A 21,158-nucleotide genomic window follows, 5' to 3' on the forward strand; every position below is an offset into this window, starting at 1 on the left:
GGTAGAGTCAGCCGAGCGAGAGAAAAGGAGATGGAAGCACAAGGAGAGACGCAGGCGAGAGGGAAGAGAGGAAAAAGAAAATCCTGGTCCGGTCCCCGACACACAGTCGCTCGGTCCTCAGCCAGCCGAGAAGCTCTTCCTCGGGGGGCCATGCGATGGTACTGGAAGCTCGGTGGACGGCTCGATCCTCCTCCGCCTCCTGGCGGCCAGCGATGGCTCCTCCAGTTGAAGGCAGCTGACAGCAAGGTCCCTGCTCCTCCCCTTCATGGCAGACGGCATCAGGCTCCGGACAATGGCAAACGGCGGTGGCGACTCCACTCCCTCTCGGACGGCAGCCATCCCACCACGACCCAGGAGCACGGCAGCGTGCCCGTACAAATACTGGATCCAGCACCACCGCCTTGGGCAGCCACTCGCGGACATCCCTCGTCTGCACTGCCTGAACTCCTCAGCACCGCAATCACCCTCGGCAGCGAGGGCTCTCCAACATGTCTCTCCTTCCTCCCGGGTTTCGGGACCAATGTAACCCAGTTCAATAAAAGGAAGGAAGGAGGCGGGAACAGGCGAACATAAACCAACTTTTAATTAATAAATAAAAACGTAAATAGTCAGCCGGCAGCGACACACACAAACCACAACTAAAAGCCTCTCTCACTGACGGTCCGGTCGCTCGTCCTCGTATGCTCCCGACCTCCTCCGTGATAGGAGACCCCAGTGACCGGTGCGCGGGCCTCGAATCCCGGCTCTCGTACCGCCTACCTCACTACAAGCTGATACATTGCAAAGTCAGTTTGAAAAAAATATATTTTAAATATCTTAGTAAACTACATAAATCTAAACTAACTTTATATTTAATAGCGTTTTTTTGTTTTATAAACTTTAATTACACAATATTTATGTTTTATTAATTTAGCACTTTATAGACACTTTAAGTCTTCTGAGTTAACACTGCTTTGTGTTTGTTGTCTAATTCTATCAGCACGATTCAGCACGGTTAGACAACAAAATTCTATGCTGAGGACAGTTTATAATCATGCTGTGCTCAAGTGGAGACATAACTGTAACTGTTCTTAGCAAGGTTGCAGTTATGTTTCCACGTTATGTTTTCAGCACAATGATGGAAAAGCCCTCATAGATTTAGTGCCCGGGGGCTTTTTCGTATGCCACATGATGACTAAATGTGACAAAAAAGTTTCCTTTGCAGTTTGCAATATATTCCGTTTTCGAACTGCCTGAAGAAACATCTCATGCGGGCTAAACCTTTTTTGTGATGTAAGGGAGTATTGGCAGAATTGATGTGTTCCCATTGTGCTACCTGTTCTGTGACGTACAAGCGTTCAGCCAGCATTAAACATGCTTGCATCGCTTGTGGTTCCTTTTTTTCTGGGTTGGACCCTGCCCTGGAGAATGAGCTCATTTCGTCCTTCCAACAGGCATATTTTGTTATTAAACCACCATTTCCAAATTATGCAGTTCCACCTTGCTCTATTATATCACCCTGTGGGTCAGGGCACCTTCAAAGTGATGCAGCAACTCATGCTTTCAAACATTTAGAGCTTTTAGAATGTAACCATAATTAAATAGAATATGGGAATCATTTTTCATAGTAAAACAGTTAAGTAGGCTTAATATTTAGCAGCAAACCCGAAACACGGGTGACCAATGACCTTCAACGTGAAGCTCACTTTAATAACTTCTAAATACTTGTTACCGCCATAACCGTTAAGTTGTCCATATTAATAGTAGCGTGTTTGACTAAAGTGTTATGAACTTATTTTAAATACAGTCGGTCGGGCACGAAGTTAAGCTCCAGTCCTGGCGCAGACTAGCGCTAGCGCAGGAACAAAGGAATGCAACCAGCTATCATTATCAATACACGTGGCTGAACAGAGACCAAATAAATTCATCAATAGGCCTACAGCGAACGCAAGGGAATGTCATCAAATATATATATATATATATATTACGTTTAATACGTTGAAGCTATGGAAATATATGGTGCTTTTTCGCGTCTTTTTACTGTTTCGAAAGTATCCCAGCTTTCGTTGTTTTGTGAGAAATAAATTCCAATAAAAAATATCAGTTACGATTACACAAATGCATAAAAGCACTCGTGTATGGAACTAATAGCAGATAAACTGATAATTTAAAAGGTAGTGTGTATATATATATATATTTATAAATAATTAATTGTAAATGTTACCTAAATTGCAAATAACTTAATACTAATACAATTGTTTTTAAAATGTTTCAAGCTTTATTAAACAGGATAGACATTCCGTAGATACCGGTTCCTACACAGAGCTTCATAAACACACCCACATGAATACTGAGTTACGGGGCCATCCCGTTCTCCACACCTTTTTTGCCCTATGGTTAAAAATACTAGTAGACTGGAAAAATAATTATATTTAGCATCGCTGTTGTAGTGAAAAACAACCTTAAGAGAGTGTGATAATTAAATAATAATATTATTTTGCTCACATTGTGTAATTAATTGATTGGTATTTTAAGGAAAAAATAAATGTGGTGTGCATTTTACAAACAGCATGTGAAAGTTGGCAAGTACGTTCATTTGTTATGGCCCAAATGCAGTAACCGGTTAAAACACCCTAAACAAACCCCGTCCTTCATATGCATGTCTCCCAGAATAAAAGGAAAACAGGGTTACCTCAAAAACACCAGTCGATTAGAAGGTCCAACATAAAGAGTGGACATAAAAGCATAAAAAAACAGAAGAGTTTTATTAACCAAAATCAAATCCCTCCTGTGCGTTTTCCTGTCGGAGTGAATGCTGTCTCATGGATCTGTGTTAGTAGGTCATTACTGGAGCGTATTGGTAGCTTTTTGTTGACTGACATGTCTCCCAGCCAATAGAAATACAGCATCTTCTGATTTGAGCCAATGAATGGCTCTTCGATAATAGTCTGGCGCACATAAGCAGTAGATGACGTCACTTATACACACCGCTATATGTTCTGCATGCTAAATAATTGTGTAAGCTCGAAATAAAAAGTTAAAAAGAAAAAACGGGAGATTTAGAAACATGTTCTTTATAGTAAATGATTAAAGACAATCTAAGATACTATCGTGGACAACAAACATGGAAATGACCTGCATGCATATCTATGTAGCCTATACCAGATTAGTATGTAGCCTATGTCGATTAGTTTCATAACGATTTAAACGTATTTATAATTATAGTGAAGAATTCTGAATTTATTTAATTTAAGATTTTCGAGTTAACCCCGCGATTATGTTTTCAGGAACTAACTAAAAGTAGCGTTAGTTTACTTATTTAATATGTGCGCTGCAAACGACAATTTAATTTATGATTGTTTGGTAGTCGATAAGATATAACTGGTGTTGATGTGATGTAACTTAAGCAGTTGCACAAAGTGATGACCTAAACCAATGACCTAAATTAAATAAGAGGTGAATGTGCGCCATCCAGTGGAAATTGTAATTGCCAGAGTAATGTTTCATGATTCAATATGTTGCTCAAAATTATTAAACCTCTAGGTAAATATGACCAGAGAAGGCTGTGAAAAAATATATACATCATTAAGCCTTTAGATATTTTATTTGAAAAATAAAAAAGTACAAAATCGAACCTTTTTATTAGAGAATAATACTTTTTAATTCGGAAAATCCCATTATGAAATAAATGTTTTTCTCTGATACACATTGCTCATAATTAAACATAGCCTACTATCATTCAATACATTTTGCAACCTTCTTTTTAATAACCGCTCTATAATGCCTGAAAAGTTTGGAGAACATCTGACAAAAGATCCAGACCCTTCAGATTTCCAGCTCCATGTTGATGTTTCAGTTTTTTTATCTGACGCCAATTGTCGATGCGCTGCAACATTGCTCTCTTATGATGGTTTCCATTCTGAATACACTTACAATGATTAGAGAATAGCTTTATTTTTTGTGCCTTACTCCAGTAGAACTTAATAGTGGTCTATAGGTTAACATCCTCCAGATGACATCCCATCAAAATAACCAGACACGTTGGTAGATTAGAGGCCCACAGAGACCACAAATAATTTTCCCAGCAGGGACAATTAGCACAAAAGTAACAACCTGCATTGGTTATATTATCACGTTTTTGCACATTGTATCACATATCCTCACCTAGCCATGCATGTCCGAACCAAGAAAACAAAGCGTTAACATTTTCAGAAAAATAACGTTTATTTTGGAGGCATCATGACAAGATTCACAAAGCAAAAGTGAGTCCCACTTATTTAAACTGGACGAATGCAATTTAAACATACGAACGTGTCATTAATATATTTGTAATGCGCCTATTCCTTTTAAGAGATATGCTTGTTAACAAACCTTGCTTTATTAACTTTGTAGCGTAGTTTGTGTGGCAGGAGAACTGACTTTGCACCGGTCTTTTGTTGAAAGGTGTCTCCTGATGCATTAGTTTCTACTGTGACTTCATGCATGGATCCGTTCACCACGGGCTGCAGCCTGCAATCCAGTGTCATTTCCGACGATGTTCTAGCTCTACAACAACTGTTAGACAGGCTGACCACTGGATTGCTGTAGTGAGACGTCTGGGATGCATCATTTACATAAGTGAAGTTTCTGTTGCTCGGATAAACTCCACGGGTGCATGCGTTCGTTCCGTCACTGTAGCTGCTTATTGGATGATGACAATCCAATAAATGGATGCGCGACAATTTTGTGGTATCGACAGCGTTTTCCAGCCCAGAGTACGAGACCACGCCGTACACTGAATTAGTAGGACCCGTTCGGGCACACACGGGTCCGCACGGATCGGAAAATTGGCACTGCAACAGACCATGCAATGGTATCAGAGTTCTGGTGGCATGGAAACTTAGTGAACAACTGTCGTTTGACATGCCCATTGGGTACTTAAACCCAACATTCGTATGATTATTCATACTTGTGTTATGATGGTTAACTACAGAAAGCGCAACTTTTAATTTTTCATTCTCGCACTGTAGCTCGTAGGCACGTGTCTCCAGTTGATATTCCTCCAGTCTCTTGCGCTGGCGGGATCTCTTCGCCGCTTCGTTATTGCGGTTCCGTTTGAGCCAGTAGTTACTGTCTTTTTGCGCATCGGGCGTAAATTCTCGTTTGCGTCGCGTTCCGACATTTGCACGAGGGACTGGCATAGGGTACGGCTGTCGAGCACTCTGTAGATCCTTGATACATCCAGATTCAACAAGCGTTGTGTAACAAGTTCCTTTAGACATATTAACTTTAAAGCTGTTAGCCGTGCGACGCATGGAGCCGAAACTGTAGTCGTTAGCCTACTTGTACCCAGCCAGCATCAGTTATTTTCAGGTTGTTTGCCACAAAGAAGATTTATAGAAGATATATAATTTATTGTTCTTGTCACGCCTTTTTTCGAAGCGACGTGAAATAAGAACGCCTACCTTAACAGTTATTGGTCAATAACCATAAACAAAAAAAAACATTATACCTCAGTCACTTACTTTGTGCCGGGGTGTCAAACTCAGTTCCTGGAGGGCCACTGCGCTGTAGTTTAACTTAACCCTAAGTAAACACTTGATCACTTCAGGACTACTAGAAACCTTAAGACAATGTGGTTGAAGCAAGGTTGATATGTTGAGATGGTATTGCGGGACATACAGATCAGCTGGTTACATTACAAATTCCTTTATATAACGTGTTTTTGGCTTTTTTTCAAAAAGGGACGTCATTGGTTGTCGTAAACCTGAACTGGGTTTTCAAACTGTGGACCCCAGAGGGCTTTTAAAAGGTTAAGCAGAAGGTTGAAAATTTTAGGGGGGAAAGCAAAAAGCCTAGCCACTGAACATTATTATTGTTTCATTAGTGTTTATCTACTTGCGTTTCTTTCTCACGATAGTTACTTTTTTCACACTGACTCGTAGTGAAAGTTGCAGTTCAAAAACGTTGAACTGAAAATAGGCCCTGCGTTCCAATCAGCATACTATCTGTCCTAATAGTATTTTAATGTTGAATTAGTATGTGCCATATCATATGTAGAAAATAGTATTCCGAAGATTCCCGGATTTCTACTTCCGGTAGAAATTCCAAGTGGACAGTGATGCACATTCTAACAGCTGAAATTACCCACAACTCACCGCAAGTAGGCAGAGTTTTGTATCTCTCCACTGAATTAATAAATTATATAACTGATGTGTCACCAAGTTAACAAATGTAAGCATACAGTAAACATAACATACGAAATAATTGAATTGAATGAATAAATGCCTTAATGGAACGAAGACCTGTATACTTGAAATGCTCTTTTCAACATACTACGATTTGGGACTGACTAATTCTACTTTCAAATACTATTTAGGACGGATAATATGCTGATTGGGACGCAGCACTAGTTCCCTCTTTACTCGTTCCACAACTTTGTGCTCTTTTCCACCATCGCACCAAATCGCTCTTGTTTCCACTCCGTGCCGATTCATGGTTTCATTTTCCACTGCAGGGCTGATAACAAAATTCTTTAGAATGTAAACACAAACGTGTCACATGCTACCTTGGTAAAACAAGAAACAGAGCTAAAAGGCCTCTGTGCGTATTCATTAACACAATTCAGCACGGTTAGACAACCGTGACGAAAATTCTGAGCCGAGAACAGTTTGTAATCGTGTATCATAAGTACTTCTACTGCTTCTGTCCAGATCAGCTGAATTACTTTTACTCGCTTTTTCGGATGCATTTCGGCTCTAGTTCCAAATATGCTGAGAGGGGTTACATTTCTGTCACACGCTTGCAGTATTCGACCAATCACTAAGCACTGGTTAACTGGCCAATCATAGCACACATCACTTTTCAGAGCGATGAGCTATATAAAAAAAGGTGGGGCAAAGATGAGATACAAACATGCAAGGTATGTGGAAAAACTGCAGTTTTTAACCTTAAATCGTTTATACACATTGCATTACATCTAAAACAAAAGATAGTCATGTTTTATGTAAAAGTACATTTTAGCCATGTCATATAACCCCTTTAAGTATCTTGAAATTAATGAAGCACACATTTTGGCATTTGTCACAATCCTGAAATGTTTTGCCTGTGCAATAATGTGCACTGACCAGCAGGTTTATTCGAAGCCTTCAGGATTGAACCATCCATTTCGCCACCAACAGAATACCGGTGGAGACTCACAGACGTCATTTGATTCCATAAAAACCAGTAGTTTCCATTATAACCATTAACCTTATTTTTTTTGTCAGGGGATACCGTTTATTCGATTACAGCCAATAAACATAAAATAACAGTGTAATCATCTCGGAAGTCGTATTTTCATTCACAGATTGTTTAATATGCAATGCAAATTCTGAGTACTGGAAGTTTACAATGTACAAAGCAGACTTACATATGTTACTGCAGTGTTTTTATTGCAATAGCAAGGAACATGTTTTTCCTATTTCTAGAGTTCCAGCTTCAATTTAATATGACTAAAAGTTTAAAAAGGCACACAAATTTATATTATGTACATCCAAATCCACAGAGTATCCAATACCTTTAATGAGAATTATAAAAGTCAGGATAAAAAGCTGATATCTGGTTGGTAAGACTTTGAAGTAATGGCTAAATAAAATGGCAGAAAAAAGGACAAAACTGCTACAACACTTAAAAGAATGGTACCTCCCAAAATACAAATTCTGTCATTATTTACTTACCTTCAAGTTGTTCCAAATCAGTAAAATTTCTTTGTTCTGATAAACACAGAGAAAGATATTTTGAAGAATGCTTATAACCAAACAAGGACCCCTTGACTACCATAGTAGGAAAGATTGCTTATTTTGTTTTGTGTTTAACAGAATGTAGGACAGCGAACAGTTCTACGGCACTTTCGACAACTTTTGTAATTTTTCCTACTGTGGTAGTCGAGGGGTCCAAGAACTGTTTGATTACATGCATTCGTCCAAATAGCTTTCTCTGTGTTTAACCAAACAAAGACATTTATATAGGTTTGGAACAACTAGAGAGTGAGTAATTCATGACAGATTTCAAATTTTTTGGTGAACTATCCCTTTAAAGAGAATCAATAACATAAATTACACATTTTTACAATTGGCATTCAATGTTTAAAAATAAGCACACCAAATGTATGGCATCAGCAATCACATCTTTCATAGTTCCATACTGTGATCCATGGTGGAGTTTTCATTATGCACATTATTTTCTCAAGCATGAAGTGAGTCATTAATTGACTACGGCGTTCACCACAAGTTAAGATTAAGCAAATAAAAATACTTGTTTTTAATCTAATGAAACAATTATTAGATGTTGCCGTAAGCAATGTGTCCATAAAGATGATGAAAATGTTAACTATAAAGCAGGTTAAAGTACATTAATAGGAAGGTCCCAGCAAAATCCTTAAAGATGTTCCATGTTGCACAGCAACAGTAAGAACATAAATTCTTCTGAATAGCTTTGCAACAATACATACTGTATACACAGTCCTTTGCTGAATGGGTGAAAGCCAGATAGATTCTTCATCACAGACAACAAAAAAAAAATGGCAGCACAAGGGTGAAGCTAGGATTACTGTCCAAACAGCAGCATGTGTTCTTATGTCACTGGCTGCCAAAAATAACCTGATAAATAACATTATGTTCATATGTCATTTACCAGTTTCCCTTCACTTTTCACTTTTCAAACTTGCACAAAAAGCTATGAAAAATTTGCATTTCACAGAATTGTTTTCTTATTTGATCCATAAGGTGGCCTATGCCTCAAAGTTGATTTCATTATCCTCTGTGTGTGGACTGTCATTGTCTCCCAAGAGCTCTGTCTCAGGAACAGACAAGTCCTCACTATGTAGACCATTTTGAGAGGCCCCATCAGCTAAATCGTCCTCGGCGGCCTTTTGGTCTTCATTCATAAAAGCTGCCTTCTCTGTAACGGATCCATTGGAGGGTGCTGTGGTGACATAGCCTGTGCTGGTGGAGCCACTTCCACTGTGATGTGATCCAGCCTTGGCAACCATCTGTGGATGCAACTGCTGTGGAGGCATCTGCATTGGGATCTGCATGGGGTAGAAGTTTTGCAGATATTGGTAGGCTGGTACTGGCTGGTAGCCATTGACTGGAATGTAGAGCTGAGGTGGTACCATTGGGCGCATCTGGCCCTTCATAGGCATAAACTGAGGCTGATGAAAAGGGGACATCTTTTTGGGACTAATGTAGCGGGCGTTACTGATGTTACTGACAGGGCTTGTGCTAAGGGAGCTGGTCTGAGTGGTGTTGCTCGCCCCTGAGGTCTGTGCAGAGCTGTTGTAGTTGGACAAGCTCTCCCAGGTGCGCAAACGTGCATGTATATCTTTGAACCGTGGCCTCCGTGCTGGGAACTCATTCCAGCACTCTAACATAAGTGTGTAAATCCAGGCTGGACAGTCATCTGGGCAGGAAAGTACTTGTCTGTTGCGTATCATCTCAATCACATCTTGGTTTGAATGGCCACAGTAAGGCTGAAGGCCATAGCTAAAAATTTCCCACAAAACCACTCCATAGGACCAAATGTCTGAATCAGTGGAAAACTTGCCGTACAGTATGGCTTCTGGGGACAGCCAACGAATAGGGAACGGACTACTGCCCATCAACTTGTAGTAGTCTGCAGAGTAGACCTCTCTAAACAGTCCAAGATCCAAGATCTTCACATTGAGCTTATCACAGACCAGGATGTTGCGAGTAGCCAGATCTTTGTGTACCATGTGGTGACTGGAAAGATACTCCATTCCAGCTGCTATTTGTGTGACAATGTGTAAGAAGTCAGCTTGCTCCAGGGTGGATTTCACCGTCCTATCGTCATCTGAACTGCCCACATCTGAGTGTGGGGACCGCATGACCAGGAACTCATGAAGGTCACCATGGCCTGAATAGCTGAAGATCATGCTCGTGGGCTGTTCTTTAGTTATCACGCCTAAAAGGCAGACGATATTGGGATGCTGTAGGCGGGAACGGAGCATGGCTTCATGGTGGAATTCTTCACGCAGGGTACCCTCATCTTTGTCTTTTACTGTCTTTATGGCCACCACCTGGGTCTGTTCACCTGGTGCTGTACCGTAGAGATGACCTTTGTAGACTATGCCAAAACGGTCCTCTCCAAGCTCTTCCATAAATCGAACAGCAGACAGATTGATTTCTCTGAGCTTTGGCTATAAATGAAATAAAACACACCAATAATCAACATTTGCTTTGTCACTAAAATAACATTATGGATATAAACTTTGGATGGAAAAGCTAAAATGATGACAGATAAAAAATACCTGATGTTTATACTGATTAAGAAGAGGTAGCTCCATTTCTTGACTTGGTGAGGCGGTAAGCTGCCCACGAGTAGGTGTGTCGGCAGGCTCCTTTTGCTTGTTGCGACACATGTACACTAAAAAGAATAAGCAGGCGATAACTAAAGGTGTAGCTATGCTGGGAATTAGAATATACAGTATCTCCTTCTTCATTGTCTCTGGTGGCTCTGAAAAGAAAAGACATGTTGCACATTTAGTACCATTTTACACTGGATAAATATATTGGAATATAAATTAATTCTTGTTTTATTATTTATTTTAGCGCTCTCGAGGATAACAGTTTAAGATACTCACTGCAGGGCTGAATGTCACAGACATCCACTCTAACATTAGGGTCCAAGGTGAAACACCAGGGGCTCTCCATTTGCCCTCCAGGATTCCTGCAGAAATTGTGACTTCCTCTGAGTTCAGGGTACTCAGTAGGGGTCAGGTAGTGACTGTGTGGATACTGTGTACTCCAGGGTTGGCACTGGTAGCCTGATTTTGTGACACTGACTGTGCCCCTGTAGTTAGCGCCACTTCCATTGTAACACCTGTGATCTGGGGGTGAATCTTTAACAGAGATTGACAGTGTTTAGGTCTGGTTTGTATATTTGTAAATAGTAAGACAAACAGGATAAACAAAATCTTATTTAACTCTCAAATTTGTATGCTGTTATTGATTCTCAAACAGAGTACCACCTATTTAACACTTTGGAAAAATATGTGTATTTAAGTTATTGTTTTGTAAACATATTAAAATTCTGCTACAACAGTAATAATAAGATGGCATAATATCACACAAGTAGCCTGTTTCTGCTCTGCGTTTGAGCTGTTTCTCTGTGAAGCATAGGTTATGACTGTCCAATGATAAATAAACATTAATGCATAAAACCATATTAAAATTGCACATTCGCAAGAAATTCTGAATTTATTAAACATTTATAAAATGTCAATTTGTATTACAGACCACCAGGGGGTGCAATGCACACCTCAGTATGAGAACCACTGTACTGTGTCATGTAAAAAATGTGTAGGTATACCATAAGGGGGCCTTCTCACTCTCCTTTCTGTTAATTGTCAGTATGTCAAGTATCTTGACTTTTGCCTTTATTAGGTAAACCTACGTTGAGATGGCACGCCAATGCGAATGCAGCTGGCTGCATCAGGTGAGCCAGGTTGAGGAAGCAGGTTGCATGCGGGCAGCTCGAGCTGCATGAGGATGAGAGGGTTGGAGCGTGCAATCGTATACTCGGCATGACACAAGTCGTTCTCCAAAGCTTCACACTCATCACGGCAGAGCTGGCGCTTCCGTGGACCTCTGGTGCCCTCCTCGCACAGCGGGAAGACATAATAGCAGAAGGAAGGAATGGCAAACTCAGAGCACTGGTCTGAAAGCTGGGTAGAGGTGCCAATCATGGTGAAGGCCGCTGGATGACAAACCGATGATAAATAACAGATAACTGAATATTTAGTGTATCTCTAGGCACCATGTATGTGTTGATATACCAAAAGAGATGCTCACCGGTGATGCGGTTTTCGCTTTCTCCCTGCATCTGCAGGGACTCCACATAAATACTCCTGTTGCCTATGAAGCGAGCACAAGCAATGCCTCTGTACGGCTGGCAGAAGCCCTTTTCATGGGTTCTTAAAAAGATAAGAAGAACAAAGATGATGAATACCCCATCTTCAAAGCCTTTGTGAAATGCAGATAAATACATCCGTGACTGCATAGTCCATAATGTTATTGCACCAAGTTGTGTCCCTGCTTAGCAACCACTACAGCTCACAGTAGGTAAGAGAGATTACATGCACGTCTATTAAAAAGTTTAGGGTCAATCATATAAAGTCATTGATCACTAATTCATATTTTCAACCTTTCACATTAATAATAAACCCATCAAATGTATGGAGCGGTTTATGTATGGAATACTACACATGTAAATATGGAAATTATGCGCCCAGAGCAAATACAATTCCGGGGCTGGACTTGGGGTAGCCAATAAGATGTTAGGGGGCCCCAGTGGCAGTGTTAATAAAGTCTCTTTACTTGATTATTTAAGTAATTACTTAATATTTTTATATTAGGCAAGTATCTATTTATGCTGTGATTTGAAGGTTATAGTTTGGTAATATTGTCTGGTGAGCTATTCCCTAAACCCCTTAACTGGCGCCCTATTGAACCCTATTTGAGCCTACACATGGGTCACCAAGTGTTGTATGGAATTTGGTCTTGATAGACCAAATTTTTATGCGTCTGAGTTTTTTAGCTGATCTACCACCAACATCCACTAGGGGGCCCCACTGGCTTCCATTGGGTTTAAAATTAAATCTGTAATTTGATCAGATGCTTTTTTTAACTTTTCCAATTACCAGACAGAATGGAAAAATCCAAAAGCACAGGAGCATATAAACAAAACAAGAAATTAGTATGAACTATATTTTTGATGCACACTCATTATGAATCAATTACTCCTTGTACATAAATTACTCTACAAAACACTGATCAAATGTGTTTTCCAGAGTCTTGGACCTTTCCAACGATTTAATGTTTGTCATAATAAGATAAGAATTCACATGCCAAATCTCGAAGTAAATCAGTTGTCCCGTATATGGGACGGCGCCAGTTATTAACAGTAGACTGGGCGAGCTTTGTGATGAATAGGTATGGCTGTCCACAGCACTCAATATTCTCCTCTACAAGTCGCATCATCCTTTCAATGAGAAAGTTTCTAAGTGAAAAATTCACAAATGGTGGCAGCATCCCCAAGTCCCACCAGCTCTGAAAAATACCTAGGAATAAGTATACAAAGGGAAGGAACGTCATAAAGTAAAACTTTCAGGGGAGCCAGTTGTTGTCATCTTTGAGGAAATCGTCTTTCAGAATCTATAAAAATACATACATGTTTCCCAGAAAACTAAATCTAAACGATTTACACCAAAAAACACTTTCAGAGGTTTACACCCACCTGACTTAAAAGGAATCGTGTTGCCTTCACGAGTATGACTGAATGATTCTATCTATTGTAATAGTTGTGAGTCTCTTGATTATCCTCAATGTAAACAGATGAATCTCAACATCATACAGTTACTGCTGGACAGGATATACTGGTCAAACATACAGAAATGTTGATTCTGGAGGACCTGGATTTTTTTTCTGAAGATCAGTGGACAGTTAAATGACTCAGGACACTTAAAGAACAATGACAAAACATTAAAACTGTCATTTATTGTGCAGGTAACATCATGCAGTATGAAGCAGGGGGATTTCAACTTTTGACCTGGGCTATTTTTATAATTTATATTATTCTTTGGTGTGAAATTCATGTTAACATTTCTTTCGTAAAATAACTTGTTCAGGGCAGGACTAAATAAAAAACAACCCCAAATTCTATTTTTTGTCTACAAAAGTGATTGAAAAAATGTAAACATTTTTCAACATTCAGAGTCATAGGTTTTTAAGATTGCTTTTGTTTAAGGCACAGAATAATGTATATCTTATCGGCCCACAAATAAAAAATATTGGTTATCATTATCGGCTAAAAGTTTTTATCGGTTCATCCAGGGGTGGATTAAGGTTGTCAGGTGCCCCTAGGCTGCTCTTTGGGTGAGGCCCCCCTAGGTGGCTTTGAGTCTTTCATGCTTGCAGTTTAGTTCGGAAAAGGGCACAGTTTGGATAAAAAATTGCTAATGTAAAAGCTTGTTGCGCAAACTCGGGTGCTCACCAGGGTACCGAACTCTTCGCATGCGTTGATTACAATGTATTTACTTCAATAAAACACATGTAAGAGATGATAGCGTTGGTAATTTACCTTGGATTTAAGCAAGAGTGAGCCTGCATTGTTTTGCGCGTTGCGAATGGAATCAGAGCGGCAAATAATGGTAATATTGTTACGCTCTATTATTGTTTGTCTCTGTCTGTCTGTCTATCTCGCCAGACGGACAGATTGACGGGAATATCAGTTTTGTACATTATTTCGTTCTGTTTACCATATTATTTATGAGGATGAATTGCATAACGTGCAAAGATTATTCAGAACATATTTCACTTTTCTTTTTGCAAATATGTGTTAATTTGCATTTCTGTTGTAATTTTTGTTAGATTTTGTTTGTTTTACACTGCAGATCGATCAAACGGGTGTTCATGTAAGCTGTTAATTGTAAGACTTGCTTTGTGAAGTCTTCATGTTATTTATGAGAGGCAGTATTGCCATTTCTTTTACACAATGGTCTACAGTTTCACACACTTTCACATGTTTCTTCCATCTGCCGACGGTGTCGCCATTTCTCATTTCACCTGTTTTTGTGAGTACGCCTGGGTCAGAGCTTGCGTGAAGGACCGCACATTTTCCCGACAAGTTTGCTTTTAATAAATACCAATTATTGCGTAGAGAGCGGTGTACGCCTTATATTTATAAATGAGGCCCCTGATCTCGAACAATTATCTTGTGTGGAGTTTTGTGTGACCAAGTGTGGTTATTTCTCTCAATGTGGTAAAGGAGTAAACAATCTTTAGGAGTGACTAAAATTGTGATAAACTTAATGATATTTCTTTTTAAATATTATTTTCTTGTGTATTCTTAACTCTTATGTAAATACTATATTTGTTATAAGAATGGGAAGAGGTAGGGAGAGGGTGCCATTTGGTTTGAACCTTATTTTTGTTAATGTTTTTATTTAGTTAAGGAGGAAGGTTAGTCTTTGTTGTTTATTTCTTAAGTCTTACATGGGAAGTTAGATTGTTTTGTTTTTTGTGTCGGCCTTGCCCTCTCCTGAAGGAATTCTTCCTACTTAGTTACTCCTGGTTGCAAAATAAAAACCATATATGTGTTTTTTGGTGCCTTCGGAATCAGGGGATTGAGTGACCATCAGTTTAACAATTTTTCTTTGTTACAATCTCGTTTTATTCCTAGACCTTAAAGGGGTTCGTAACAATATGATGTTTCCCAATTTAAAAACAGTCCTGATAAATAGTCTGTTTGCAAGTAGCAGAAAGCTCTGTAAGCGAACATACAGTAAGACCAAGTGTTGTTAACTCTGCGCTGCGCATACTAGCATCAAGTGATTAAAAAACACACCGTGTTTTGTCTACTATCATGCGTCATGCACGTTGGTGGTGACGTAAGATGAATGCAAGCGCACCAGGGTTTGATAGAATCAAGCTGAGATACAAACCAAAACTGCATTGGGTGTCGGGAACAATCGCACTCAGATACACAAACATTGAGACAGCAAAAACTACAGTGTTTCCTCTACATTCCTGGTTACTTTGCCACAGCAAACACCACGAGAGCACAAGCTCCAGTTTTATACAAGTACACGCGAAATATGAACGGCCCCTCGGTGGATCTTTACTGAGACACAAACCCCTGTAAAAAATGTGTGTCATTGTGGAATAACTCCCTGAAATATTACAGATGACATGATGAGCTAATTGCATCAATACGCCTATGTTGGAGTCTTTGCATTGGCTCCCTGTTAGGTTTTAAAGTGCTTTGAGGTGCACTTAAATGGTGCTATAGAAAAATTTAGTTTATTATTATTATTTTTACGCACTGTTGATAAACAAAATAATCATTCCCCTGTACTTGTTAATTCTTTGGCTTGTTTTCAGAAATAATCAACGGGGACTTTTCTTAGAGGATGTGTGCCGGAAGTTAGGTTTGGGCCACAAAAGCGTCACTTCTTATTTAAAGTGCACTCTCATCAGACCTCCGTGGCACACAAACACGCACACATGCGGAGTTGCAGTTTACATACTTTTCTCGTCAGACAAAGTGCAAAGCAACTAGCGACATTCACCCCGTTAGCGCAAAGTTTTGCCTTCCCGACGCAGCTCGTCTTTCCCGCCGTCTACTCTGTGCAGCAACCGGTCCGGCAGAGTTAGCAGCACATTCAACTGACTGAATTATAAGCATGTTTATTAAAACAAATTTTGTAATAAAAATTATTCCGGACCTTTTGACGTTGATAAGAATTCAGATTTGGACCTTTGACTGTAAACTTTGAGGACCCCTGGTCTACATTATTTACAGAACACTATGCATGGTATTAGTGCTATCAGATCATAAACTTAGGTGAGAGAAGTGTCCATACTATTAGTATATTAGTACTATTAGTCCATACTATAAAAGAGACCAAAATAAACATGCTTTATGCAAATTAGTTTGTCGTATAAAAATTTTAACAATTCGGTATGTGATAAAAGACCAAAATAAACAAGCTTTATGAAAATGCCGGGTGTGATAATGGTGGATGTAATCTAGTAATAAATATGGAAAATGTGCTATCACCACAAATCTGTCATTTTGATTGTAGAAATAAAAACAATTGTGAAATCTGTGTGGGACTGTCTAATATCTGACAATAATGATCAAGATTATAATATCAAGGGCAATAATCACAAACAATGATTTCGTAGTACTATAGCAATATTCTGTAATAAGTATGAGTTTATATATTTATAACATCTGAAATGCTGCTCTGTCGGATCCACCTCAGTTTAAAGACATTCTGGTGCTGCTTTGAATATGCAAACAAGGTCATTTTAAAGGGCCGTGAAAGAGGTGAACAACTGTGTCTTCACTAAATCCTGACAATAGTTTTTAATGCCAAAAAGTAGTCAGCGCTTCTTCCTTCCAAAGAAGCTATTAGTAAAATCTGGCCACGATTTAGTATCTTTTGCCTAGAATTGCAAAATTTTATAATTTCTCATATGCTTTTTAAACCTTTTTCTCATATGCTTTTTAATTTTTGAAGGTGTTCCTTGTGGGCTCTCATTGCTTCATAGAACAAAAAGAGTATGAAAACAGTAAAAAAGAAACATCAAACATTTAAAAGTGCAAAAAGGAGGGTTGTGAAGGAAACATAAGGGTTTATATCTCAGAGGCATCGTGATACCGATGTATTAGCCGATTTCCCCCCTTTATTTAATGTTAAATGAATATCCTGTTGGCTTAAAGACAGAGACCACAAAGGGACTTCCAGTGAGTTAGTGCGTCTCATGACCTTTTGTTCACAGAGTAGTGGAATCTAGGTACTCAAGTAGAGCCAGAATAACAGGGAACTGTGGTTTGCATGTTATGATTGGAGCACTTCGAAATAAGCTTCGGTGGCTGGTTATTATGCTACCTTTGGGTATGGCAGTTTCTCTCTAATATTCAGCATTGAAAGTGATAAAAATTTCTGTAGATCTGCTATGTAAGATATCCATCTTTACAGTTGATGCAGTTATCAAATGAAAGACAGTGTTCTCAATCTGATGACTCAAGAAATGGCTAGAACTAAATGCTTAAGATGCTCATTTACAAAAAGGCAGAAGGTTTCATTTCACAATGTACTGACAACTCACAATGTAAAAAAGACACATAATCATGAGATGGATGACAGAATGTTTTATGTCTACTAAGATATATCTAAAAAGAGCCTAAATACTAAATGAAAAAAAGAGAACTGTATAGAGCAACATCATATTGATTTTTCATAATTTTTCACATTTGCTATTGTAGAACAGGCTATAAGATATATTTACACCAAGCTTACATACAGTAATTGATTTAGTTACTAAGCAATAGGTGTTAACATCAAGTATTTAAGAAAATTGCTAATATAGCAGACTTGGACATACATGTCACTACAGTGGACAGCTATCAAAAAGCCATTTGCCATTTCTTGTGTTTGTATGTGTTATCCTGACTGAGGTGCTATAATTCATGCATGGGTTTACCACATAGAGAGTAGCCTAAATATGCCATTTGGCATACTGTATTGTTATCTTTAACAAGAACATGTCAAATAATACAAAAACGAGACAAGTATTTTTATATCAGTCAAAGACACTGACTTCACTTGTATGCATGTATGCAGGGTTGTAAGTAGATGTTTTTGCACATAGCACCGGTGCTACAAAGGTTTAAAGTTTTGTAGCATAGGCCAAATAGTTGTATAACAAGTATAAAAAATTGGTGGACAAAGCCCATTAGGCTCGTGATAAATGATTTTGTTTCACAGATCTGGCAACCCTGCAAAGCCGGTCTGTTAACACTCAAGAGCAAACTGACTGTGTATGATTGAAAAGACATTTATTGTTGTGTAAACTCATACATTATATTTGCTACACTAACACATGACAACAAAAAAGGGCATCCCATTTTTCAGGAATTTAAATCCTGTGGTTTTCTAAGCCATGGCTGCAGAGTTTTGCGGCATTCTAGCGAACTGTGAGTGACGTCAGTGGACTGTTCCAAGATGGCAGACACGTCTTTGGAAAAAACTCCCTCTCACGGAGCATGCGGCACAACTTGTCCAGGACCTGGTAATCTCAAGGTTGGACTACTGCAATGCTCTCATTGCTCTCCATTAACCCTCTCTCTTCTCTCAACAGGTAGTGGTCTAGCTTTTGTTGAAGCTAGCAACTTTGTATTAGCACTTATTGTACTATTGCTCTTTTATGACATATCGCTTATTGCTCCGTGAATTCTTTGTAAGTCACTTTGGATAAAAGCATCTGCTAAATGACAATGTAAATGTGGACACGGAAGCCACCTGGTGATTAAACTAATTACTGCAGGAAATGGAATCCGAATGTTTGACCTGAGCATACTTTGTACACAAGGTAACGAAATTCCACCGGTTGGCGTACAGTACGCGTAAAAAAGGGAACTATACTTCAGTCTTCAGACAGTGCACCAGTATTACGTTATTACGTTCTCTTTCATTTGTGAATGAACAAAACTACACAAGATTCTGCTAGAAAGCACGTTTTGGTTAGCATTTCCGTAGGCACAAACTTCAACGTGATAAATTAAATCTTAAATGAATGTGCGTCAGATCTGCGTAGAGACATCTCTTTAAGGGGCCAGATTCTTAAACGTGCTACTGTTACTCCTGTCACTAACGTTAATAAAAGAGAAAAAGAAAAGAGGAATTCTTGTGTTTTGTAGCTTTAATGAGAATTCTTCTGAATTTAATTTAGATTTAGCATTAAAGACTGTTAAGTGATTGAGAACTTCACTCATTTCTGAGTATTTCCTCAATAGCTCTCAATTATATTGTTGAATGGCTATAATAAATGTTAACATTAATAAAAAGAATTATCAATTTAATAGAGACATCAGTTGCAACACAAATTTTTTGAATGTTGGCTTTCATTCAGAAAATGATGCTTTTAAAAAGAAATATGTTGTTTCTATGTATATTTGGAGATTAAATATGAAATTATTAGAATGTAAAAGTATATTTAAAAACATTTATATTATGTGTGATTAATCAGATTTCTTTAATCGATTTACATCACCATTACTTAGCCAGGTGATCTGAAAACAATTACTACATACAGTATATATAAATGACACTCGTGCTAAATCAAGAAAAAGACCTTCAAACAAGAGCACTAACCTTGTTGATCGATATAATAATCATAAGTTTTCTGTCAGTAAAGGAATCTAAACAGTTGCTCACCTGTCTAGTAAAACACATGCAAGATCGTCATCTCTGTCTAATTGAAATTTGTTGCAAACCTCTCTCCATTTAGGAAATGCCAAACCGAAATTGATCTTTATTTTATAATCCATACTTTGTTTGGTCATAGTGGCGAGCGGTCACTTCTATTCCATAGATGCCGTCTGCAAGATGTGTCAAAAGGGTTTATAATAAAAGAGAAATTCTCTGTCCACACACCCTCTCACTGCAGCTGAAGAGTGCAAAAAGGGAGATGCGTCCTGTTCTCATGACTTCAGTGATGCCTCACAGGAGGCTATGCTATAATTTCAGAATCTTAACCTATGTAATCAAACGTATTTGGCCTGTTCTGATCGATTTTTGGCGATTCATGTTCTTGAGGTGCAGTTACATCCAATGGGATTGTTGTGTGGGCAGAGCTGTCAGCCATGACGCAGAAATAGAAATGGTTTCTAAAATAGAAACGGCCATTGCTCGTCACACAGCGCTGTCGGGGCTGTTTAGGACAAAACCTCTGATAAACATAGAAAATATACTTTTTATTGTGAGTTTGGGCATGAGTGATGCACCAAATTGTGTACGTCATCAAATTGTGATTGGTTTGTGAGATCGGCTAGGTTGGTGGGTACCGATCGAGTCATAAAATGTGATTATTGACCGATTCTGATCTACGGTCGATCGATCGGAGCATCCCCCTGCAAGTATTCAAATTAATAAAATGTATAACACTGGCCTAGTGGTTTTTGGAAATCTTACTGTAAAAATGAAACATACTGTTTCTTTAAGCCATAAATCTTCCTAGTCTGGGATCCCTTTAAACTCATTCCATAGACTTTACGAATGTATTGGCTGGACAGGAAAAGAACATGTATAGTCTGTCTGGGAGAGACATATGCAATACAGGACAGGGGAGAGAGGACAAAAACTCCAGACTCAGTGTTACATTTGGACCCTCCATGTGGCAGTGTATAAACCCCTTTTAAACAAAGACAGACACTGAACATAAGCACGAACAAACACGGGCACTGCCTTGTATATGCACACACAAGGCAGTTTACGCAAAGCATTCCTGTAGGCTGGAATTTACGGCACACGTCTAATAAGAGCGAGTGACATCATTGTCTAAACTGAAACCGCCTGGGGGACCAGCATTATCAAAGCCACATTGCTACCTAAAGGCTGGAATATACTACACAAAATAGGGGCAGAAATCTGAGCATAAGTTAAGTCTAAATGAGTCAACCGTTGCAGTCTGCAGATTTTAGGCAGTCCACCTTGACAGAAAATCCCATAGTGTGTGATCATGGGCACAGGCTCAGATTTTCAGCTTCAGAATACGAATCCATCCAGTCAGAGGTTATCAAACATGTTTACCCACCCTAGAGTGCATTTAAACATGCATCAGGGACATATT

The 21,158-nt window shown here is 38.9% G+C and overlaps 1 protein-coding gene across 2 annotated transcripts in view; it reads right to left on the minus strand.

The window, feature by feature from the left end:
* Positions 1-7,221: 7,221 nt before the first annotated feature.
* The window catches only part of ror2 (receptor tyrosine kinase-like orphan receptor 2), a 57,964-nt gene continuing 44,027 nt past the window's right edge, over positions 7,222-21,158 (minus strand). The window contains exons 5-9 of one of the 2 annotated variants that reach the window (XM_079449482.1): positions 11,811-11,932; positions 11,413-11,715; positions 10,601-10,858; positions 10,268-10,473; positions 7,222-10,156 (exon numbers count right to left, since the gene is read on the minus strand). In XM_079449482.1, the coding sequence (XP_079305608.1) occupies positions 8,729-10,156; positions 10,268-10,473; positions 10,601-10,858; positions 11,413-11,715; positions 11,811-11,932 (2,317 nt within the window). In that variant the 3' untranslated portion in view covers positions 7,222-8,728. The remainder of the gene's footprint in view (positions 10,157-10,267; positions 10,474-10,600; positions 10,859-11,412; positions 11,716-11,810; positions 11,933-21,158) is intronic. The other variant, XM_079449483.1, reaches the window with a different exon arrangement.

The sequence above is a fragment of the Barbatula barbatula genome (assembly GCF_947034865.1).
Source record: "Barbatula barbatula genome assembly, chromosome: 24".
Taxonomy (NCBI): domain Eukaryota; kingdom Metazoa; phylum Chordata; class Actinopteri; order Cypriniformes; family Nemacheilidae; genus Barbatula; species Barbatula barbatula.